Raw genomic sequence first — 26155 nt, 5'->3', positions numbered from 1 at the left:
AAGTGGACGGTAACTTAGAGAGAAAAGGCATGTTTAAATTCCAAGATGCAAGGAGACTCCAAGACCTTTGACCTCTTTGAGACAAACATGAAATGCAGCTACTCCGTGGAGTTCAAAGTCTAGCATTGGGCCACACGATCAAAGCACATCACCATTTACCTTGGGGTTCTGCTCACCATCTGTGAGACCATGTTCCTCTGCCAACCAAAAAGGGGACCTTCAACTTCGCATTGACTCACCAGCTGTTCCTCGGGTGACATCTTCCTCTTCAAGACCTCAGATTCCTTATGACATGCTTGGTTTTCTTGGCACCTTAATTGATTCCTTGTCTTGCAGAAGGCACAATGCCACGGGCCACTGAGAGGTCAGGTATAAAGTGAGCAAGGGCAGACAGAGTCTGTGAACCAGCCCCCCTCCTGTGGCTGATAAAGCCCTCTGTTCAACAATAACGAGTGGTTTCTACCTTGTGTTTAACTTTGTTCTTGGAGGACCCTATATTGGAGCTCCACGTAGGCTCAAAGTGCTAGGATAACTCACTTCATTAAAAGTGAGTATGTTGAATGAAGTGGTTTCCCAAGGAAGTGATGGATTTCCATTGACCTCAAAACTTGACTTTTCCGTCCAAGAGCATTGGGAGTTTGACAACAAGCCATGTTTGGTCCTAACTGAATTCAGTGCCTTGAATAAGGAGTCTTGAACCTTAATGGGCCAATCAGACTTACAGTCAGCAAACCCAGAAAGCAGATCTTGCTTCTCAGTCTTGCTGAGTGAGTAGAGCACAAGCTATAGGTGTCTTTTCACCTATAGCTTTTCACCTATAGCATTGTAAGGTCCGTGGCCAGAAACTTTTATGGAAACAGTGGGAAGATTTGCTCACGGTGTCAACTGTTTCCCACTTTACCCCATGTGCCTGCTAATTTTATGTCAACTTGAGTCGTTTTGGAAGAGGAAACCTCAGTTGAGGGAAATGCCTTAACCAGATTGGCCAGTGGGAGAGCCTGTGGTGCATTTTCTTGGTTGATGGTTGATATGGGAGAACCAGCTCACTGTGGGCTGTGCCACCCCTGCGCAGGTGGTCCTGGGTACCATAAGAAAATCACTGGCTGAGCAAGCCATGAGGCACAAGCCAGTATGCAGCACTCCTCCATGGCCTCTGCATCAGCTCCTCCTCCAGGTTCCCACCCTGACTTCGTTCTGGATGGTGGATTACATACTGTTAGATGAAATAGTCTTTCCTTCCCAAGTTTATTTGGGTTGTAGTAAATTTTTATCGCAGTGATAAAAACCTTGACTAAGATAGCCCAAGTTGCATTCATTTCAATGATCCACCTTAACAAGACTGGTCTCTCTTGGTCCATCCAGGATTTTATCAAGGTGCCCATTACAAAATGCCCTTGGTGGGGTGTTGGGAGCTGCATGTGGGCAGAGTAAAAGAACTGATCATTTTGTGCCTAGGTAGCTTGTCTAACTAGTCATAAGAAGATGTTTCCAATAACTCTCTGAGATGGTGTTCTGGGAACTGGTGGGTGGTCTTATGACTCCAGAGGGCAATGCTTTGTTAGAGGATTTCCAGTAGAGACCAGTTTCTGGGTCACAGTAGTTCTGTCCACACCACCCACAGAACCCATCAAATCCCCTGTCCACCTCTTTGAATCTCACACACCGTCTCTGTCCAGAGACACATGTATAGCAAAGAAGTGCTTAGGTTGGAGTGGGGTGCTGACACTCAAAATTCACAGTTCTCATGATGTGCTCTGGAACCCAGCATTAACTAGTTCGATAGAATGCTAGGGTGGACTTCTGAAGGCTTGATACAGCCCAGCTTTGTCAACTTTGGAATTCCATAGTGGGGATGGAGAATATATGGTTCAGACCAACAACTGCTCTGTGGTGTTATTATCCCAATGGAGTACAGCAGAAAGATGGAGCGATGCTTCTCCCCCCCCAACCCCCCAGAGCTGAGGACCAAACCCAGGGCCTTGTGCTTGCTTAGGCAAGTGCTCTACCACTGAGCTAAATCCCCAACCCCAGTGCGATGCTTCTTATAGGTAACCATGTGTAAGGTCTTTGTTTCCATCAGTTCCCTTTTTATCAAGATATATCCAATGGGAGACAGCCAGCAACTCTCTCTCTCTCTCTCTCTCTCTCTCTCTCTCTCTCTCTCTCTCTCTGTGTGTGTGTGTGTGTGTGTAAAGTGTGCTTTGAGATGGAAAGGCTGAAGACAGGGCTGTCTTACTAACCTCTTTTTTTTTTTTTTTTTTTTTTCGGAGCTGGGGACCGAACCCAGGGCCTTGCGTTTGCTAGGCAAGCGCTCTACCACTGAGCTAAATCCCCAACCCCATCTTACTAACCTCTGAACTTCCACAGGTGGGATGTGGCAATTCTTATGGTAGCATTTTCTACAAGTAGCACAAGGGCGCACTCTCCGTCGTTGGCCGCACACTTTACATGCTTTTAGATTTTTCAGCTACGAGAAGAAATGTTGTAGACAACTTCAAGATCAGTGTAACTTCAGAATTCTAGAACAAATGGCCTTTGCCTATACCAAGGTGGCTTAGAAATCTCTCCATTCCAAAGTATATTTCAAATATTTATTTGTGTTTATGCCTGTGTATTAACACACATATATTATCTATTATGTATATATGTAATATATACTAACACACAGGCACACACATACATACAAACACACATATACACATTCACAAACACATTATATAACATATACATTACACACACACACACACACACACACACACACACACACACACACACACAACCTGCAAAGGCCAGAGGGAGAATCAGAGCCCCTGGACTTGGATTTGCAGGAGATTATAAGCTGCCATGTGCCATGTTATTGAAATCAAACCTGGGCCCCCTGGAAGAGCAGCCAGTGCTCTAAACTACTGATCTCTCTCTCCAGCCCATCTCCTCAAAATTCTAAGAAGTATTGTTGAGCAGAGATTTTAGAAGAAGACGTTCTGATATGAAATAAAGGTCATGGAGTTGTTGGGCTATGTCAGACAAGTTTATATTGTGAGGACAGCAAATTCTGCCAAATTAGAGAAAAACTGTTATTACAACAGTTGCAAGAAAGTTGAATTAAAGATAGCTTGATAGAATTATTATTCAGCAAAGCCTGACTCCAAAAATAAAATGTTGTCTCTGGCTTAATCCATTAGCCAACTAGTTTCATCATCATCATCATCATCATCACCATCATCATCATTTTTTTGAGAGACGGCTCACATAGCCAGGGCCAGCTTGGGTTCTGATTGCCTTGGCTCAGCTTCCAAGGTCACATTTCTAAGGCTCAAGGCATGTGACCAGGGGAACCACCCAGGGCTGAAGATCTGCCTATGCTATTAGAACGTGGCGATTCCTTGGGTTCTGTCCTGCACCCTTGACTCATTTCAGATGCCTCAGTGTTCATAGCTCCTCCCATGACCACCCCTCCCTAGACTTTCAGATCTATATTCTGGCTTGGTTTGGGCCTGCAGCACTCACACCCTGTTCTCTAGGGACTCTGTATTATTCTTCGACACTGAATCTGTTCCTCTTTTACAACGGTTCTCCAGCCTCTAACAGCCCAGTGCCTCAGACACCCAGCCCTCCACTGCTCATGCCTTGGGTTCTGTCCTGCACCCTTGACTCATTTCAGATGCCTCAGTGTTCATAGCTCCTCCCATGACCACCCCCCTCCCTAGACTTTCAGATCTATATTCTGGCTTATTCAGAATTCTAAGTCTCACCTCACTCTTGTGCTTGTGTGTGGCCTGCTGTCGTGATTGGGGTGTAGAACCCCTTATGCTTTTCTAGAATCTCTGCTCACCGCTGCACAAGCTGCCCTCTTTCCCCAACCCTGCCCTCCCTAGTGAGCACCAAGAATCCAGTTCTGCATTTTCAGCAGCTGTTACAACCTCCTCTCCGATGCTGCCACTCACCCCAATGCCTGCCTAAGTGCTCATCTTTTGACCATACTTGGGCACAAACCAGCTTATAGCTGACACGTTATCACCTCTTGCCTAAAGCTCTATTCCCACCTCCTTGCCTTACCCTGGGCACATGACTTCCTCAGCCCTGTTCATGGGGACTGATGAGCCTGCCTGGGACCAGTATCTAATAAACCTGCACTGATCTGCTTTTAATGTGGTCTGATCTGGCCTATATATCTGTGTCAGAGAGAGAGAGAGAGAGAGAGAGAGAGAGAGAGAGAGAGAGAGAGAGAGAATGAATTGGTGCGAAAACCCTGGATGGGGTCCAAGAAAAACATCTAACAATTCAGAGGTGAAGTGGATAAAATCATAATTTGTGTTTTCTTCATCCAGAGATTTACTGTGACACAAGAACTGTACATGAAATGCAAATTCTAGGCTGCAGAAAAACGAATCTGGCCTTTCAATAGGAACATTGAATGGCCCATGAGGGACATCTTTAGGGGCATGTATCTCCTATCTTGGAATAGCCCTTGCTTTTTATAATGGAAAGTCTCGAGACTATGTTTGCTGAATGTTTGTTTTCATGGTCATTTGGTCAAGGTTTCTGATTCACCGTCCGATTAATACCCAGACAAATCCACATGAGGTTCCATTGTCTAGAGTCCTTTGGAAGTCTGAGGTTTGCCTTTTTAATGTGGGCAAGACATCCAGGCCTTGGCAATCACTGTACCATTGTGGTACATCCATATGCACCCCCAGCCCCTTTTAGTGGCCATCCCTCCATGGTGCTGGGGTTCGAACCCAGGGCACCTGGTATATGCTAGACAAGTACTCTACCAGTAGGCAAACACTTTACCACTTTAATTTTTTTTTTATTTTAACTCTCTTTGTACAGATGTCTGCTTGCATGTGTGTCTGTACACCACCTGTGTGCCTGGGGCCCTCAGAAAACAGAAGAAATTGGATTCCTTGATATTAGAATCACAGATGGTTGTGAGCCACCATGTGGGTGCTAGGTTTCGAACCCAGGTCCTTGGAAGGGCATCAAGTGCTCTTAACCACTGAGCCATTTTCCCACCCCTATTCCCCCCTTTAACCAAGAAATTTGTTCTCTTATTTCTAGTAGTCTTCAACATGTTACAGACTAAAACCACTCGTGGAATGAGAAATAAATTCAAGGCCTGAGAGGGCAGTTCCATGGTAGAATGCTCAGCCTAACACAAGCGAGGCCCTAGGTTTGAGCCGTCACACAGAAGGAGAAAAACATGTGCCTCAAATCCCATCACCAGCAATTTCAATCCACTGGACTGGATGCTCGAATAGCCTGAGGGGTTCTAATGCACAGCCGTTAGGTTAGATCTCTGCATCTGAAGTTGTGGCCCTCGGACCAGCAGACTCAGCATCTGCTCTAGCCATCCAGTGAGTTAGCCAGAGACAGAGAGCAGAGGCTCCTGCCCCAGCAGAGAAACAAGGAAAGTGTGGCTGTACATCAGAAGAGGGAGCGGGGCCCTAGGACTGGAGATATAGATGGTTGTGAAAGCCGAGAACAAACTTGCGTCTTCTGAAAGCGCAGCTGGTGCTCTTTTTTTTTTTTTTTTCTTTTTTTCGGAGCTGGGGACCGAACCCAGGGCCTTGCGCTTGCTAGGCAAGTGCTCTACCACTGAGCTAAATCCCCAACCCCCGCAGTCAGTGCTCTTAACCACTGAGCCATCTTCCCAGCCCCTAAGTTTTTAAAAATCACGTTTAACGCAGATGCGTGGTTACTCCTGTGACCCTCAGGTGCAGAGCAAAGGACACATTTTGGGAGTCAGTTTTCTCTTTCTATCCTATAGTTCCTGGGGGTTGAACTCGGGTCATCAGGTTTGGCAAGCCAGCACTTTTACTTTTTGAGCCATATTTCCAGTCCGTTCTTCTGCAATTTTTAAGGGTTGTTCCCATCTCAGTCTCAAATGTTTTAACATTAGAGTCCTGGCCTTTTACACTGTATAATTTTTTCTTAAAAAATATCAACCACAATGATACCAGGTTATAAAGTCCACTTTTATCACAGTTGGTGAGTGTAATAAACAGGACAGAGAAGGATAACTAACAGCTTGTAGGCGTTGGCCTTAGACACCATGGCGGAAGGTCACACACAGGGCATTTACCTTTCTCTTTCTCTTTCTTTGTTGTGAGTTTGGTGGTGTTTCCTTCTGAAAGACAAAAGCGATCACTCGTGGGATGGCTCCCAAGTTCAGCTCCTGTCTCTACCTCAAATGATTTGATGCTCAAAGAAGCAAATCGGGGTAAAACAACTAGATGAACACCAAGGGACGAATCCAAATCCGGTCAAATCCAAGTCGGCCAATTTAAAATTCACAGGGTCACATGGGGATGGAAAACCAACCATTTGTAGACAATAGCCTCAAACGTCATGGCAGGAGTCTGCGGGATAGAATTACCATTTCTGTCTTCCTTGGTGGGTCTTGTAGTTCTCCTCTCTGAAAGACAGAGAGATTAGATTAATGATGGGGCAGGTCCTAGTTTTTTATTACCTCCTCTCTCTCTCTCTCTCTCTCTCTCTCTCTCTCTCTCTAGATTTATTTACTTATTATATATAAGTACACTGTAGCTATCTTCAGACACACCAGAAGAGGGCATCGGATCTCATTACAGATGGTTGTGAGCCACCATGTGGTTGCTGGGAATTGAACTCGGGACCTCTGGAAGAGCAGTCAGTGCTCTTAACCACTGAGCCATCTCTCTAGCCCTGTTTTTTATTTCTTGAGGTAGTTATTTCTAACTGCCCTCTAGATGTTGCCATCTGGATGTCCTGTTGTTGAATACAAGGTAATTCCCTGGTCAGGGAAACCTTTAGACCTTTTTTTGGTGTGTGTGTGTGTGTGTGTGTGCACGCACGCGTGCTGATAATCTTCACAGCGAGCTTAGAAGATGCCAGGTGATCACTCCCAGCTTCCTGATACACTGAAGGTTTATATTCACGCTCTTCTTCCCTCATGCAGAAAGCCCCATTCTATACTTTGTCAGAACTATCCTCCTTTATGACCCAACTTCCCTATAGCATCACTTCTTGCTGGCACCTCTCCTCACAGCACTAACGGCAGGTAGGGTATGAAGGTGCAGCCTTGCTCTGGCCAGGAGCTCACACCTGCAACCACATACATGGCTTTAGATGCAGCTCAGTCAATATTCAATGAACAATCCCTTTTCTTTTATTGTGAGTGTGACACAGGGAAAGGCCACCTGAGATGTCTAACAGGAAGAGCCGTGTACCCTGAGTCGAACTATTTAGGTTAAGTTACCAAGAGAACCTCCTGATTTCCCCCAGTTCACAGCATTGGTATGAACGAAGGGCAGAGAGCTTATTTTGAAAATGCAATCTTTAAATTACCTTTTATTTACTTTTCTTTTGGTGTAGAGGGAGTTGAGGTTCTAACTCTGTGACCTAGGCTCACTGCAGAGTCTGGGCAAACAGGTGTGAGTCACCAAATCCAGCTATTCCTTTTCAAGAATAAGTGCGAGATGACTTACTAGAAGAAATCCCACTGGGTCATTCTGTAACTCAGATGTCTACATGGGTGAATTATTCTCAGATATGTAATTATATTTTCTTGCATCCCTGACATTCCAAGTTTAAAGACATCCCCTCTTGGATTTAAATTAAATCCAAGCTGACAAATTTTATACAACCAGTTAATGGTAAAGGCCCCATACAGTCTGTTCTACCATCCAAAGGATACAAGTTAATTCATTTAAGAGGATTAAGCTGTCATAGAAGTCAGCCAAGGCAACACCTGAATCGCATGCCGTGGAACCTGGCTAAGAAGAGTCATGATAGACACAGAAATTCTGCTAACATCTGGTACCAGTGAAATCTTTCATTGAAGCTACCAGTCAAACTGAGAGAGCCTCGAATCTGTTGCCCTTCTCTTGGAGTATCCGGAAACTGCCTGTCACATAGAAGAGACTTGTAATCTACCATGGTCCCAGGAGCCACACGCGCTCTCTGCCAGCAGAATACCTTTATCAGTTCTTTCAGGGGCCACCCACTGCAGCGGATGCTTTGCCTCCAGTTCTTGCATTTCTCGTAGCCTCCTTCAATTTCAAATTCCAGGGGAGTGAACCACTTTCCTTCCGTACTCTGTATGCTCTTCACATGGATGCCTGTAAGACCAGAACGAACTGAGCTGCTAGCTATGAAAACACCTGCTCTTGGCCTACCTATCATCATGCTAGATCTGGGGCTCAGGCTCAGTCAGGAAGGTTTACATTTTCCTGTCAGTCATCAGGGGCCACACATCAACTTGATAGGCAAGGACAGAGAATAGCGGACATTGCCCTTTGAACTTTTTCTAAAAAGAATTCATTTATTTTATGAGTACCAGTGTTTTGCCTGCAAGTGTGTCTGTGCACAGCATGCAGGCTTTCTGCCTATAGAGACTAGAAAAGGGCATTGTTTCTCCTGGAACTGGAGTTCTGAGCAACCCAGTGGTTGCTGGGAATCGGACCTGAGTCCTCTGGAAGAGCAGCCAGTGCTATTAATCACGAAGTTGTCTCCCTATCCCTTAACATAGCCTGAGCATTCTACTGTAATATTAAAAGAAAGAAGTAGTAAAGGAATGTCCCTGAGACTTGAGCAGGATTTGTTCTCTCCCTTTTACTGTGCTCCAGGGTAGGGCCAACTTGCATTTTAGATAAGTGATTGCAGGGCTGGAGAGATGGCTCAGTGGTTAAGAGCACTGCTCTTCCAGAGGTCCTGAGTTCAAGTCCCAGCAACTACATGGTGGCTCACAACCATTTAATATATATACTTTAAAAAAAAGTGAGTGCAGACACAGTTTCCTACTAGGCTCTTCTGAATCCACCCATGAGGAAGCTAGTGCCACAGCCAGTCCTTCCTACTTCAACAACACTGATCTTCCAGTTCATGAGAGGTGGCTTTAAAATATTCTCATACTTTTGACACATGGCTATTTGATGTTACAAGTGGTTTGGGAAATATTATCTAGAGAGGGTAGCTAGATTACAAACAGGCAGTAGAACTGTAGGGAAAGTATCTATTAAAATTGCTTGCTGCTCTTGCAGGAGTCCCAGGTTCAGGTCTGAGAGCCTACAAGGTGGTTTATAAGCACCAGCAACTCCAGTTCTGATGCCCTCTTTTAGTCTCCATGGGATCCAGGCACAATCATACTGCACAGACCCCTATGCATGCTCATAAATGCCCATGCTCATAAAACAAAAATAAATCTTAAAGAAAGAACTGTGCTGTGGGAGAAAGGTCAGTTATGATGGAAGGTAGACCAGTAGTAGTTCTGTAACTTAACAATGATAATTTTCGCAGGTTTTTTTTTTTGACCTATTTTTTTCTCATAGCAGTATGGTGAGAAAAAATTTATTCTCATTTCATGAGAAAGGAAGTACAGGGTTAGAGAACCCGATGTAGATGACAGAGCAACTGGCTTGGGGTTTAGCTATGAGTGCCTCTCCCCAGGGTTCTCATATTGAAACCCTGGTCCTTGACTTGGTGATATATGAGGTGACACTCGATCATGGAGGGTGCTGTCCTCAGGAGGGATCGTGATAACCCTCATGGGGTCCCCTAATCGCTGGCTTCCTGTCTTACGATGTAGTCTCTTCCTCCTACATATGTTCCTGTCATGAAGCCACCTACCAGCATTCTTTTACCAAAAGCTACACAATAGGCTGCATGATCTTGGCCTGTTAGCCCCTAGGTCTGTAAGGTAAATAGAGTAGCCTGACTTGAATATTTCAATAGAGCCAAGAACACAGGGCTAATACACTGGTAAGCCTGAAGACTGAGTGCATCTTTCTTCCAATTCAAAAATTCTCACCCCCTTTTGTACTTAAAGTTTGACAGATACACAGGTAACAGACCCTAAAAGGTTGATGCTGAATCTCAGGCATGTATATTTTCTGCCCAGCTGTGGAAGTTTTCATTCTGCTATGAGGCACTAGATGGGCATCTTCTGGGCCTTTTTCACAAGGGGAAGGGGAAGTAACCTGAGAGGCTGTGGATTTATATTTAAATATTCAAAAGTGCAACTTGGGGTAGAGCTCATGACAGAATATTTGCCTAATATGCACAAAGTCCTGGGTCTAATTCCAGTACCTCAAGCAAGAGGAAATAAAAAAGTAGGGAAAACATGTGATGCAGAAAAGGATAGATACAGCAAGCCCAAGACTCTCCTGAGAAACCACCATCTGGCACAGTCAGCCCTTGACTGGCATCTGCAAATGTCATCTCGCTATGCTGAAACTGTTACAAGGAGTGCCCATGTCCCTCATGGAAATCTATGGAGAGAGGTGCCTTCATAATGCATGGCTGTTAGAAGCCCTGGTACTAGGCTCAGGCAGTCTCCACTAGGAGATTAATGTCAATGTCAAAAACTCTGGTTCCTCTGAACTTGGTCTCTCATGCCCACCTCTCCCTCTCCCCATCCCTCTTCTTCCCCCAACCCCTGGCTGTCCTGGAATTTGATCTATAGATCAGGCTAGCCTTGAACTCAGAGATCTGCCTGTCTCTGTCTCTCAAGTGCTGGGATTAAAGGCCTGTGCCACCACAGCCCAACTCATGCTCTCTTCTTCTCATTAGCTTGGTCTCACAACCTCTCACCTCATTAATGGGCATGATATTGCCTCTATCTCGAGTCCCACAAACTTAGACCTGGGATGAGACACCCTCAACACAGGTGCCTGTCCCCTACACTGTGCCTTTGAAGGGTACTGAAGATTTGAAACTCACCTTGATTTAATTTCTCCTTATACAGAGTCCCCACAACTTTGCCACATGTCACCAGAAGCTCATTACTGCTAAAATCCGCATTTACATCTTTGTGAATTCTCGGACCTGCAGGGACACGTTTCACTTTATTCTCGAACGGTTCAGGGCCTTCCCTCTGCCCACTTTGGTATCTTTCTGGTGCAAGTAAAAATGCATTAGGTCTTCACATGAATTAGTTACATTTTATATATAACAGAGCACACATGATCTCTGGGCTCCTATGCAGTAGCCAGGACCTTGTGGAAAAGAATTCCAGCTCCCAGACTTATTGGCTACAGCAGCCACTGCATGATGACTTTCTCCAAAAAATATTTTGAAGAGATAATTCTCATTATATTAGAATTTAAGAGTTTTGTAGATGAGAAACATAGCACTCAAACTTTGTTCTACTGTCTCATCCGATGCATTTACGGTAGAAGAATGGTATGGGGAAGGCACCCAATGAGGGAGGGTCATCTCTGTCCTTGGATCTGATTTGCTGTCTTTCTCCTTCTCTGTGCTTGCCTGGGGCTCAGGTAGAAGCTCTAGGGCAGTGTTCCTCAACCTTCGCAATGCTATAACCCTTTAATACAGTTCCTCATGTTGTAGTGACCCCCAACCATAAAATCGTTTTTGTGGCTACTCCATAGCTGTAATTTTGCTACTGTTATGAATCACAACATAAATATCTGATAGTGGTGGTCTTAGGGGCCACATGTAAAAGCCTCATTGAACCCCCAAAGGGGTTGTGAACTACAGGTTGAGAACCACTGCTGTAGATGATTCTGTAGATGCTAGAGGAACCCTGCATACCCTTCAAGGAGTGTATGAATTGAAAATAGGAAGCCATATTTAGACAACATGGTTTTGATATGGATATCTGGATATCTGATATAAACCAACTAAAACATGGCTGACACTGGACTTATTGGAAGGGAATAGGGACAATGAGTTAGCACAAACTGACACAAAATGTCTGGAGACCACAAAGTAAACAGTGATGTCATGTGATAGTTCTTGCAGTGTGCCACTTTTGTGTGGTTCTGTATAAATATGGCCTTGAGGTCAGGGGCTGGAACCATCCCATTTGCTGGCTTACCTATGTGTCTATCTGCAGGCCTGAGTGCCCACCTCCTCGGCCTGCCTGCACCTGTGCCAGCCTATGGCAGTATGCCTGCTGGTGACTGCCTGCCTAACAGCCTGAATAAATATAATAAATATAAGGTATGTCACATTTTCCTGTAGTTTGTCAAAATCTCTTCAACCTCCCAGCCTTTCAAATTCACCCTCATTTCCTGGCATCAGAGCACAGACCCCAGAGTCTGTGGGATCTAATTCCATTGAACCAGACAATGAAGGCCTTACAATACATTTCCACAGCAGTGTCTCCCACCTTTCCAGGCAGTTAAAGGGATCCATCAAGGATACAGTGGGGCCTGGATGGAGGGGGGGCATCCCACAGTTACTTTAGAGTGCAGTCTTTCAGAACAACAGTGGTTCAGGCGGGCACTCAGCTTAATTCACCTGAAAGCCTGTGTCACATCTTCACAGATAAGCAAGCTGAGTTAGAAAAGAACAAATGACAAGCTCAAGTCACACAGGACTTTGGGAATTAGAATACAGGTTATTCTATTTAGACCCCTACACCGAGGTCTGTAGGGTTCCGTGGCTTTCTATGTGGCTAAGAAGAAATATGCTAAATATCATGTGGCTCATGCACTTTATTTCCTCAAGAATGGTCAGTACATGAAGGCCCATGAAGCTCTGGGCCTAACTAACTAATGGGAGGACAGGAGTTAGCAACAACCCACTGTGCTGTGGAAACTGACCAGTGCTGGCCATGATCTTAAGGTGTGGAACTGGTTTCATCACCAATCAAGAAACCTGACTTGTCACTCAGCATACAGAGTGCAGAAGGGCAAGCTCATCAATGTTTGTGGTGGCAATTCTGACAAGCTGTGGACCCACCCCAGGGGCCAGCAGAGGAGCAAGTGAAGAAATCGACTTATAGACTTACAGTGGAAGTTCTTTCAGCCATAAAAAAAGAAAATCAAAATTATGCCATTTGCAGGAAAATCGGATACAACAGGGAGATCAAGTTAAGCGACAAAGACGAACGTGTGCTTGCTCGCATTTGTGGGTCTTAAGAATTCATACACGGACACACGATTATTTGTTTTGCTTTTGGGTTTTTGAGACAGAGTGTATCTCCATAACCTCGGCTGTTGTGTAGAACTTGCTCTGTACACCAGGCTGGCCTTGAACTCAAATAGTCATCTACCTCTGCCTTCTGAGTTCTCAGATTAAAGGCCTGTCCTACCATGCCTCCCCACAAAACTGTATGTACAAATGACACAAAAGCAGGAGCCAAATTGTCTAGGGGTCCTGGTGGAATATGCTCCAAGTCCACTTATTTACTTGCATAGAAATGGCCCATGTGATCCGGTATAATACATTAAAAATTAAAAGCACAGGCCTAGGCATGGTGTCACATGTCTTTAAACCCAGCACTCAGAAGGCAGAGGTAGGGGGATCTTGATGAGCTCAAGAGAAGACTGGCCTACACAGTGAGTTCCAGATCAGTCAGGGTTGCATAGTGAGACTCCGTCTCAAACCACTTAAAACTATTCTCATTCATTAAAATGTGATTAATAACATTCTTACCTCGTTTTCTGCCTTGTTGTGAAGAAGGATTGCTATGTCTTGTTCCGAAAGCTGAGAAAACAACATGTGTGTCTTTTATTTATAACATCACATGTGTGTGCGCGCACAGCAAGCGGCATTTTGCAAAAACACCATTTAAAACTAACTTCCCAGAAGTCTGCTTAGTACCTTGTGAAACACATCAAAATCTGGATCAGAAGTCAGGACCATTTCTGATCAAGGTCTAGACAGTAAATATGCAAGGTTGTCTGGTCCGTAATTCCCTTTGTGATTCCCCAGCTTTTCAGTCATGTTACAAAGCATCCACAGACTACATGTAAATAAAAGTGTTCAGATAAAACTTTATTTATAAATGACTGGCAAGCTAAGTTTTCCTTCTGGCTATAACTTGCTGCTGTTGAGTAGATCTCTCTCTCTCTCTCTCTCTCTCTCTCTCTCTCTCTCTCACACACACACACACACACACACACACACGCACACATAAAGAGCAAGATGGGGAGTATAGATGGCTGTCTGTTCCTTCTCAGCCTGTGCCCACAGCTGGCATCTAAGACTACTTGGGAGACAGAGGCAGATGAATATTTGGGGCCAGCCTGGTCTACATAATGAGTTTCAGGACAGCCAAGGCTATGCAGAGATACCCCTATCTCTGAAAACTAAAAAAACAAAACAGAGACCCACCCCCAAAGTTACAACTACCACATGCAATTTTAAAAATAATTTTGTTAATAGTTAATACTAATCTTTCAGAGAGAGAGAGGTTGTCAGGGTGTGAGTCTTGGGCTGTCTCAAAGAATCAGCCAGCATCTGGGTGTCTATGAACAATGTAATGGGGCTGCAGATCCTGGACCAGGGCTCTTGTCTAAGGGGGCTGCACAGAGCATAATAAGGAGACAGGGAGCCTGCTTCTATCAGCATTAACCATCCCGACTCCAGGCCTCCCGAGAGAGCCTCCGTTTCTTTTCTTTCCTCTTCTGGTTGTTGCTATTCATTTATTTGCTGAGATAGGGTCTCACTCTATAGTTGGACTGGGGCTCAATATGTAGCCCAGGAGAGAGGTTACATTTCTCTAGACATAGTTGTTAGACATTGCCTTCAAGCCAAACCAAAGGTTTGACAAGACCAAGGCAGGAGATAGGCCTCCAGCCCTGGATAAGTTGGGAAAGGAGAGGCTATCAGACTCACTCTGAATTAGTATAGAGGTGAAGGTTATGCCTAGAGGGGTCAGTGGTGGCTGATGGCTGGGCTGAGCGTCAGAAAGGGAATTTATGAAGGAACATGATTCTTGTAGCCAGAAGGAGCTCTGCAGATGAGAACTTGGTGGGTCTATCTGGGAGACACACTGCCCGAGGTGACAGCAATAGGCTTTTGATCTTCTAGGAGGGTCATTCTATGCCTTCATTTCACAGCAAGTTAGTCACTATTAACCATGGGAAATGTGTCTGCTATACTAAGTGGGAAATGTATGGCCAAACACATGCATGTGTGTGAGCATATATCCACATGTAATGAAATAGAAAGTCACATGAAGAGGGGGGAAAGGGAGGTTGAGGGAGAGAGAGACAGAGGAAGAAAGGGAGAGAGGGAGGGAGGAAAGGAGGGAGAGAGATAACACATTATTTTAAACCAATGATTCAATAATTTGTCAGATCTGGGGCAGAGACTGGCTGAGGAGAGACTGTGGTCTCAGTGGGGGCAGACTCCTCCTCACTCTGCGCTCAACTCCCCTCTTCGCAGCAATATTCTCTGGAAGAGAAGCTTGGCCAAGCTGTAGAATCACTTGCCAATTGCAAGTGGGGCAGTGGGGCAGGAGTGAGGGGCTGAGGGACTGACTCGGACAGCAGTTCATGTTTGAGATGAACAATGACAGGACAAGCTGCTCTCCCTCTCCCTCTCCCTCCAGTTGCTTATACCCAGGAGCCATTGAAGACACTGCACAGGCAAGAAAGGGGGAATCCACCATGCTTGCCAAGGTGCAGTGAGAGTCATAGACTGTGAAGTCACCCAAAGAGCTGGGTTGACCCAGATGACAGCCAATCTATCACGTTACAGATGAGTCCAACTGAGACATAAGGGAAGAACTAACAGGCTCATGTCTGCACAGTGACCACATGGGTTTGGTCCAGAGGAGGGTAAACGGTGTCACCTGTCACTCAGTGGTGTTTGTTCCACTTTGCTTTATAGCTGTTTCTGTCTTTGAAGGTTCAGCAGAGGCTGTAGGGACCTCGTCTGACTGTAGAGATGTCAACACATCAATTGTTGGTGGAGTTGTCATCTTTGGTCCCTTTCCCAGACATACTTTGGAAACTGACTAAATTGTGATTATTTCTCAATGGTTACCATGACTTCACCAAGCAGTCAAAGAAATGGGTTTGTTATTAGAAGTATGCAATATAAAGAATGAAAATTTAGTATTGAAAATGTATCATGCTTTGTCATTAACCTGTTTTCCAGCTTGCATTCATTGGGATTTTGATGTTCCGTATTAAGTAGTTTCCATGTCTCTCTCTCTTTTTCCCTGAGGAAATAGAAAACAAAACCAAAACCCAATGCTTCTAAAAGATTACAATGTACATAATAGTACTTTCCAGCTTTCCCATTCTACTGTTACTCATAAAAAGTCTAATGCATAGTAAAAAAAAAAATAGATAGCTCATAGCTTTGTAATTACCAAGTCTTTGATATTTAACCTGGCACTCTGGCATCACATCAACTTGGCACACGATGGAGTCATCAGAGAGGAGGGAGCTTCAGCTGAGAAAATGTTCCCAGAAGATCAGCTTATAGACAAGCCTTTAGGGCATTTTCTTCTCTCTCTCTCTCTCTCTCTCTCTCTCTCTCTCTCTCTCTCTCATCTATCCATCTGTCATCTATCTATCCATCCTCTGCCTGCCTGTCTATCAATCTATCATCTATCTTTGGTTTGTTGAGATAGGGTTTCTCTGTGTAGCTTTGAGTGTCCTGGAACTTGCTCTGTAGACCAGAGTGGCTTTGAACTCACAGAGATTCTCCTGCCTCTGCCACTAAAAGCTTCCACCACCACCACCACCACTTGGAAATAGGGCAGTTTCTTACAGAGTGATTGATGGGGGAGGCCTCAACCTATTGTGGGTGATGCCATCCCTGGGCTGGTGGTCCTGGGTTCTCTAAGAAAGCAGGCTGAGCTGAGCAAGCTGTGGAGAGCAAGAGAGTAAGCAGCACCTCCATGGCCTCTGCCTCAGCTCCTGCCTCCAGGTTCCTGTCCTCACTGCTTTTGAGCACATGCTGTTGTATGTAACTGTGAGTAAAATAAACCCTTTCCTTCCAAGGTTCCTTATGGTTATAGTGTTTCACCATGGCAATAGTAACCCAAATTAAGATACCCGCTAAGACGCCCGGGTTTACCCAGATGCCATTTCCTTCATCCTGACATTGATTCAATTCATTTACTCTAGAATTAATACAGAAAATAACTTCAGGCAGTTTGTTTGTTTCCCAAGGACACACTGAAAATAATAATAATGAGAAATAGCACTTAAGGGTTTGCCGTGTGCTGGGGATCAACACAAGCCTGTTAGGTTTGGATTTTAAATGTTCCCAAAGGCTCGTGTGCTGGACACTTGAGCCTTAGTTGATGGCATTACTAAGAGTGGTGGAAACTCCAGGAAGCTGGATCAGCAGAAGGAAGTTTTGTCTCGAAGTATGGGAGTCTTTTCAAGGGATACTGAGAAAAACCACACTGACCTCATCCCAAATGTCCACTGTGTAGTTTCCAGGGAGTTCTGTTTTGTTTCCTTCCTTCCTTATTTTTCTTTCATTGCGGTTGTTTTATTTGTTTGCTTTTTTTCAAGACAGGGTTTTTCTGTGTAGCCCTCACTGTCCTGGAACTTGCTTTGTAGACTAGGCTGGCCTTGAACTCACAGAGATCCATTTGTCTTTGTCTCCTGAATGCTGGACTAAAGATGTGCACCACCACCACCACCTGGCTTTTTATAGTTTCCAGTTAGAGAGTGTGTGTGTGTGTGTGTGTGTGTGTGTGTGTGTGTTTGTGTGTGAGAAATGGCATTCTAATGCTGCCATGAGGGCCAAGCATAGTTTCCGATCTTACCCATGGCTTCATCTGTGCAAGAACAGAGCTTTAAGAGAACCAGGTTTGGAAAGGATGAAGGAACAAATGTAGTTTCTGCTTAAACCTAAAATTTCAATGATTTTAATAAGAAACATCCTCCTGCCTCAGCCTCCGGAGAGGGAGTGAATGTGTACCAGCACCCTAGCTTGATACCAGTTTTCAGAGAATATATCTCATATGTTTGATAAAATAAATCTAAAAAGAAGTTTTTTAAAAAGGTGGGTGATGGCACACACCTTTAATCTCAGCACTCCAGAGGCAGAGGCAGGTGGAGCTCTGTGAGTTCAAGGCCAGCCTGGTTCACAAAGCAAATCCAGGTCAGCCAGGACAGTTACACAGAGAAATCCTATCTCACAAAAGCAAAGCAAAGCAAAAAAGCAAGCAAATGGGGGGGGGGGGTTTGCTTCGGAAGACAGTATTCTGCACTGTAAGTCTTACTGTGGAGATCCGATCTGATGAAGTGTTCAAACAAGAGATTCTGTGACAAGGTTACCTATTGCTCTCTAGTGAAGCATGGGGTCTCTTCTACTCAGAACCTTATCAATTTGCCCTGTCCACCATGACACATCTGTCATTGCGAGCATCTTGCAATTAGAAATTAATGCTACTTCTCATGAAGCTAATTTCCAAAGCAAATTTCCCTATCTCTGGCAGATTATCTTACTGGATGATTTTTTTTTGACCATGATATACACTGTTGGATTTAGGTCCCTAACCCATATAAACTTGCAAGATTTTATGCTGAAAGAGTAGCAATGTGATTCCCTCTCATGAAGGTAGGCAATAAAGGGGCTTCAAATAAAGATTTTGAGAGTCTTACCTCACATAAATTGATGCCCGTCATCATTGAAAAATATCCACAGAAGCATAGTTATTTAACATACAATTTTTAAACATGCAGAAATTATATAAGGAAAATTCTTTATGGAAGAAAACAGTTTTTCTCAGATTCTCTGATTTATGCAACTAATTAATTAATTCATAAGATGAATGTAATTCTAATAAGAGATTCCAAAGGACTAAGTGGATAGGAGGAAATTATCTTGAATTTATTCTAAAATCCTCTCCCAGCAAGTCATCACAATGGTTCTAGCTCTGAGCTCTCTTCTCTGTTCATTTTTGGAGCTCCTTCAGGTAGCAAAGGTGGAAGGGGTGGGGACCAAGACGTGAACAGGGGGCAAGCAGCAATCCCAGTACTGCACAACAGCATAGGGAACGGCTTTCAGATTCTTTTTGTTGGTGGTTTGTTTTTAAGACAGGGTTTCTCTGTGTAGCCCTAGCTACTCTGGAACTCACTCTGTAGACCAGGCTGGCATTGAACACAGAGACCCACTTGCCTCTGTCTCCTGAGGCCTGGGATTAAAGGTGTGCCCCAACACACCCTAATGAGTTTTTGATTTTTGTTTCCCATTTATACAAAGAGCCAAATCTCACGGGGACTAGGGATGTAACATTTAAAAATGGTCAGATTTCTTGCAAGCACTCTAAAGTCAAATATGGAACAACCTTTTTTTAAAAAAAAATCTACAGGTGCAAATGACTACAACTTCAGTATGAAACCTAGGAACCAGTGTGCAGAAAATGACAATAGATTTAAGTACAAGAAGCTTCAAACTTCCCTAGGACAAATGTTCTATTAAGAAACTCACCAGAAAGCCGAGAAATGGGGCAGAAATCCTAGAGATTCGTGTGCCCAGGAGTCAACAGTGTGTAGGAATAGAGAGATCTCTATCAGTGTTCAGCAATGTAAGGGAGAGAGGCTGTTCGGCAACAGAGTTCAGGGAGAGAGGAGCACACGACAGGCAGTGAGTGAGGAATTACTGCCACGCTAAAATGAAAGCCGTGGATGCTATAGGGTCCTCAAGCCGTGCTTAAGGCAGTTCGACTAAGGGTAAATATGATCAAAGTACTTTAATACACGAAAGAAAAGATCATAAAGTAACCTGTTATTTATGACAAGTTAGTGCACATTAAACAGATGTAATCAGCATTATTATGTCAAAGTAAAGAGTATGTTAAACATAGAATGTGTCAACTGACCAGCTATGATCTTTTTCTTTACAAAGCAAGAAAAGGAAAACATATACAATTACCTAACTTATGCAAATAATGCCATTCCATCCTATGATAATATATGCATTGATATATTCTTGAAAGGTGTATACTAGTCTGTAAGGAACACTTAAAAGCGCAATAAAAATGGTGAAAATATAATATTTTGAAAAAACCTAAATTATCATTTTTAAAACATTCATTTTGTCCTATTTTTTAAGGTAGAGTAAATAATAATAATTTTTAACCTCAGAAATGAATTCATTTATAACATGAAGATAAGTAAATTTCCATTTCTCCTTACTTCTTCTTCCTCCGTCTCTCCCCAGAACAGGATTGTTTCCAACAGCTATGGTATCTACAAAGCAAAGACAGCGGTCTGATAACTGTAAAGTATAAATGACAGTCACAAATATTACATCAATTTGCATTACTGCTTGGAAAACCTGGGGGCATGTATGTGTGTTTGTATGTGTATGTGCATGTACATGTATGTGTGTGTACATGTATATATGTATGTGTGGGTACATGCACATGTGTATGCATGTACATGTGTGTATGTGTGTATGCATGAACATGTGTGTATGTGTGTGAATATACATGTATGTGTGTGCATGTACATGTGTGTGCATGACGAACATGTGTGTGCATACACATGTGTGTATGTGTGTGTACATGCACATGTGTATGCATGTACATGTGTGTATGTGTGTGTGCATGAACATGTGTGTATGTGTCTGTATCAGGTATCTTCCTCCCTTGCTCTTCACATTATTTATCTTAAGCCACAAGGCCTCTCAACTGAGCCAGGAGCTTGCAACCACATCAACTAGTTGGTGAGCAGGCCCACAGGAACTTCTGTTTCCGCTTCTCCATCTCTAGGATAGCAAGTGTGGGCCATGGTTTTCAGCTTTTTACATTGGTCTTGGGGTCTGAACTCACTGGACCCAGTCCTTGAGACAAAGTGCTCGACCAAGTGTAGCGCGAGCGGGAACTGGTTTCAGGTTTCTAACATCCTGTGGCTGAGGGGCTGTCCCCAAGCCAGTCTGATTTTCTTTTTGAACCATGGTCACCTGCCACAGTGCCTGTGATTTGTAAACCACCTCTGTCCTAAGACCCTGGGGTACACTCGTCCACCCGTTAGGTGCTTGTCATCTTCCAAACTATCCTTTCTGCATACCCTTTGGGAATCACATGGGACACAAACGTTTGCCATCTCTACTCCTGCTTCTAATTGCAGTTGGCAAGGGATTTTTATTTTGTCCCCTCTAAAGACCCCCAAACATTAATAACACTCCACATGTCTGTGTTGAAGGATGACTCTACCTCTGAGATACATTTCCCTTTGTGGTTCCTCACTGCATATCTTCCACTCCTAAATGATTGTGATAATCTCCAATTTACATATGTAGTTTATTAGATCTAGAAACAATGGTGGCCCAGATGATGGACTTGGTTTCAAAAACACTGAATCTGTAGTTGGAAGTTTGTGAGAGACATCCAAGGTTAAAAACATCAGTACCTCGGACAGAGGCTCTGGGCACTGAGTTCAGAAAACAGACTTGTGTTTAAGGACTGCTAGGTTGTGGTTGATTTCTGCGGCCCAAGGGTGGATGAAATACTGAGGTAAAGCTTACTATAATCGGGGTGAGCCACAGGGCTACTCTGGTGCCTCAGAACTGTACAGTGAAACCCCAGATTAGCTACACCTTTGTACCCAGATGCCTTTGCGGGCCTCCCCTGTGGTTTCTTCTTTTCTCTCCTCTTTCCTATTTATACCACTTCCCCAATACATCTTTCTCACCTCTAGGTTCTAGGCCACCCCTTTATTATTTGTGTACATTTTATTCTGCCTACTTCTCTATGCTCACGTCTCTGGATCTTTTCTTGATGATGTGACCCTGTTTCGACTTCCATTTCTGTCTTAGCTAGGATTACTATTGCTGTGATAAAATACCATGACCAAAAGCAACTTTGGGAGGAAATGGTCTGTTCAGCTTAAACGCTTAAACTTCCACATCATTGTTCATCACAGAAGGAAGTTGGGACAGGAATTCCAGCAGGACAGGAACCTGGAGGCAGCGGATACAGAAGCCATGGAGGGGTGCCGCTTGCTGGCTTGTTTCCAACAGCTTGCTCAGTCTTCATTCTTACAGAACCCAAGACCACGCTCCCAGGGATGGTACCACCCACAAGGGGCTGGGTCCTCTCCCATCAGTCACTAATAAGACAATGCCCCACTTTATGGAGGCATTTTTCTCCATTGAGGGGTCTTCCTCTCAGATGACTTCAGCTTGTGTCAAGTTGAGAGAAAACTGCCCAGCATAATCTTCCTTTCTGCTTTCTATTTTATTCTTATCTATTTTCATTCTTATCTTGATTTGGGGGCTTTTTTATGTTAATCTTTGTCTTTGTCCCCGTCTCCATCATCTACGTTGTTTCACCTCACAGGTCACTGCTGTCAGGGCAACCAAAGGTCATCTCCTCTCACAGGGAACACATTATCATCTCTGCCATTTTTTTTTTTTTTGGTTCTTTTTTTCGGAGCTGGGGACCGAACCCAGGGCCTTGCGCTTCCTAGGCAAGCGCTCTACCACTGAGCTAAATCCCCAACCCCCATCTCTGTCATTTTTGCAGATAATTCTGTGCCGCACACCTGTCAGTCTCAGGCTTTATCTGGATGATTCTGGTACACCTGAGAGGTACGCCTTTCCTGTTCTTTCTGCTTACATCACCTACCAAGTTCCCGCTCCATCAAGGAGCCCAGCTAAGTCCTTTTTGGTTCCCTCGAGGGAAACAAAGTTCACAGACACTGTAGCTAGCGTCTCCACCATACCCTAATAGGCTGTATCCCTTCCAACTCTCTTCCTGTGTTCACTGAAGAGGTTTGGATTTATCATCAGGTGTGATGACATGATAGACTGGGGATTGGAGATGTGACCCAGGAACACCCTGAGCATGATCCTGCAGAATGTTTGCCACTCAAACGATCTGAGGAGAAAACACGCAGCTTCCCATTAACTATACCCCCATCCAACAGAGCTCCAGTCTTTTTTTCAGACCATACCTCATCCTACTACACTTCCTGCCTGCTGCTCTGCGTCCACACAGGCAACAGCCTGACATTCTCACATCTCCTGATTCCTGTGCTGCTTTTTTGCCCACAGCTCTCTGATTTGCTGTTCCCCTGTCAATCATTTCTGGGAATTTTGTATACAAAATTGTGGCCTCTGTTCCTTCTTTTTTATGGTCATCTTTTTTCTGTCTCCATTCATTCATTCATTCATTCATTCATTCATTCATTCATCCATCCATCCATTCATTCACTCATTCAGAGAATGACCACTATGGGTAAGCCTTGCAGTAAGCATTACAATGGACCACGCCAATGACTGCCATAGGGACCAATATGGCTGGCCATCACTGCAATCTCTACAACTGACCGCTTCAATGACCGCTACGTCTGACCATCACAGTAAGTGCTATAACCAACCACCTCAATGGCTACACCATTGACCGTTACTGACTGGCACAGTGGACACTACAACTGACCCCCTCAATGACCACCACAGTGACCACTACAACTCACCACCCTAATGACAACCACATTGACTGACATGGCTATTGAGGTGGTCAGTTGTTGTGTTCGTTAAGCTGGTTAGTAGGTCTCAGATGACCATCGTGATAATTAAAGTCATCAGTTCAGTTGTAGTGTTCATTGTGAGGCCAGTAGTAGTGGTCACTGTGATAGTCACATGCATCATACACATGTAGGTACAACCATATTTCTAATGTATCTTACACATATTATAAATATACCTTAGGATCTGTGAATGTACCTGTCCATATGTGCAGATAGATATGGACATTGCATGTTGAGGTCAGGGGACAGACAAACTTAGGTGTCATTCTGAAATCTCACTCCACAATGGTTTCTTAGAACAGGATCTTTCTCTTGCCTTGGACTTACCAGGTAGGCAAACCTGGCTGGTCAGTGAGGCCCAGGATCCTCCTGTCTCCACATCCGCTGAGGTTATAAGTATATGGTACATTTTAAAAAGAACAAGATTTGGGGGATCAAATGTAGGTCCCTGCAGATACTTTATTAAGTGAGTTTTGTCCCTAGGCCCTGTGTGTATGTGTGTGTGCATGTGCGCATGCATGTGTATGTGGTATACATGTGTGTGTGTATACACAAGGAGGCCAGAAATTGACATTGGCATCTTCCACCATTCTCCCCTTTATTTATTGAGGCAGGGGCTCTCAATGACCCCTGGAGCTTGCTAGATTTGGCTAGTCTAGCTAGTCATCGTGTCTAAGGATCCCATCTCTGCCTCCTGTACAGTGGAAAGTGGGCTGCCATGCCTTCCTGGTTTCTATATTGAATACTAGTGCTCACACTTGAGTGGTAATCCCTTTAATCCACTGATCCATCTTGCTATCCCCTTACATGTTTTTAAAATTGTTATTAAATACGCTTTCTTGGTTATATAATGTTCAGAAACATTTAACTGAATAGTCTGGGTTCCCAACTACCTTTCAGATTCTGACCATGGAAACAGCTTTCACACACAATAGCCACTAAGTGTGAGACACATGGGTAGATAGAGCTCTCGGTCTTCCTCATTTGTTTTTAACTCTTACACATTTGAATACCACTTTCCTCTGCTCAAAATGTGAACAGCAAGAGTTAGCCTGCCTAAATCTCAAGGCTGTTATGATCTTGGCAAAAGTACGTTGAGATAACATAATATTAACTAACTAGATGGTGAAAAGCATCTATCAAAAACTATACTAAATTTGACAATGGTCCTTCTGGAACTTTAGTGTCAATAATTACAACACTTGGCTGTTGTAAAATTTATTTCCAGCCTGAGGTTTCTACCCCACCTTGGCTATTTAAGTGCCCAGATGAAAGACACACACAACCTTTATATTTACAATAAGCCCTAACCAGCACGAGAGCAGGGCAGATAAGGCAGATACTACTCTCTCTGTTGTTAGAATCTATTTCCTAGTGATAACCCCAAGTTATTACTTATTATGTTTCATCTGGGCTGCTCTTAACTCCAATTGGCCAGCCCACAGGGTCACCTTTTTTTACTCCTCACCCATGGCTGTTTCTGTGTTCTCTTGCATTGTCTTCTTCTCCCCCTGTGGTTCCTCTCTGACCCCAAGCCCAGGAAAACTAAACCCCATCCATGTCTCTTCTGCCCAGCTATTAGCTGTTGGCATCTTTATTTACCAATCAGAAATAACTTGGGAGTAGGATCACAGGGGCTATATGCAGACTCCAGGTCTTGGGGGTCCACACTTAGCATTACAAGAGCTGGCAAAAGACCAAACCTCAACACCTGGCTGGTTGCATTTTGAGTCTTTTACAATTACAAACGACCCTATGAACATAGGATCTTTGTGCTAGTAGAAATCTTAGCAATATTCTATTGCTGGGAAGAGACACCATGACCACAGAAACTTTTATAATGAAAAACATTTAATTGGGGCTGGCTTACAGTTTCAGAGGTTTAGTCTAGTACTGTCACAGCAGAAAACATGGCAGCATGCAAGCAGATATGGTGCTAGGGAGGCATTTGAGAATTCTATATCTGGATCAGCAGGCAATAGGGAGAGAGACTGGGCCTGGCCTGAGCATTTGAAATCCCAAAGACTACCCCTCGTGACATACTTCCTCCTATCCACTCCAACAGTGCCACACCTCCTAATCCCTCTCAAGTAGCCAATGGCAAACCATTCAAATACAAGAGCCTGTGAGGGTCATTCCCATGCAAACCACCACAGTAAGCATGGTGGTTGAGTGTAAAACAAATAGCCATTATCCTGCTATTTATTTCTTCCATATCAGCAATGTGTAAGCACATACATTCAATTGATGGGATTCCACTTGTTAAACATGAGTTCATGGTCATTTCCTGCCTCCTGCACTTTCTAGAATTGAAAGGGGCCCCCAGATAACTGGATGCACAGTGATTATCACGCTTAGAACAAAATGCATCTAGTCATAGCGGCTTTTGGTCATCAAACTCCTGCCATCCAGTGGGCCGAGGCTGGGCATCCTAATCTTCCTGATCCACTTCTTAGAAATTCCTCAGATTCCTCTCCAGAACTCAGTTCAGAAGAGGAGCTACTCAACATTCCTGCAGGAAGAAGCACAAATCCAGAACAGGACTAGTCTGTGTCTTAGGAACCAACCCAGGAAGAGATTCTCTATGAGGAAAAACTGGAAAGGAGGGCTGGAGAAATGGCTCCATCAGTAAAGTGTTTGCCCCTGAGCCTGACGACCTGACTTCACATCCCCAATACTCATGCACCAAAACAAAACAAAACAAAACAAAACAAAACAAAACAAAACAAAACAAAACAAAACACCAGGTGGGCAGTGATCAGTTACAATCCCGGAACTGAGGAGACAGAGATAGGAGGGTCCCTGAAACCTGCTCACCAGACACCCTTGCTGAATCAGTGAGTTCCAGGTTCAACGAGACCACCCTTGTCTCATAAAAATGAGGTAGAAAGATTAAAGACGGTAACATCAACCTCTGGCTTCTACTCACATGTACGCACGCACACACACACACACACACGCACGCACGC

The 26155-nt window shown here is 44.1% G+C and overlaps 1 protein-coding gene across 41 annotated transcripts in view; it reads right to left on the bottom strand.

Annotated features, from left to right (window-relative positions):
* Sp100 (SP100 nuclear antigen) overlaps positions 1-26155 on the bottom strand; it is a 66094-nt gene that overhangs the window by 5189 nt on the left and 34750 nt on the right. For 9 of the 41 annotated variants that reach the window (XR_005488939.2, XM_039083898.2, XM_039083903.2 and 6 more), the window contains 9 exons: positions 19848-19901; positions 15827-15901; positions 13384-13434; positions 10702-10875; positions 7960-8102; positions 6380-6418; positions 6086-6130; positions 2352-2467; positions 240-357 (listed from right to left, as the gene is read on the bottom strand). Coding sequence is in view for 38 of the 41 variants with exons in the window: in XM_039083898.2 (XP_038939826.1) it covers positions 240-357; positions 2352-2467; positions 6086-6130; positions 6380-6418; positions 7960-8102; positions 10702-10875; positions 13384-13434; positions 15827-15901; positions 19848-19901 (815 nt within the window). In the remaining 3 variants the exon portion in view is untranslated. 41 annotated transcript variants of the gene reach the window in all.

Source organism: Rattus norvegicus, chromosome 9, assembly GCF_036323735.1.
Source record: "Rattus norvegicus strain BN/NHsdMcwi chromosome 9, GRCr8, whole genome shotgun sequence".
NCBI lineage: Eukaryota > Metazoa > Chordata > Mammalia > Rodentia > Muridae > Rattus > Rattus norvegicus.
The sequence above is the reverse complement of the archived record's forward strand: the minus strand, read 5'-3'. Positions and strand labels throughout refer to the sequence as shown.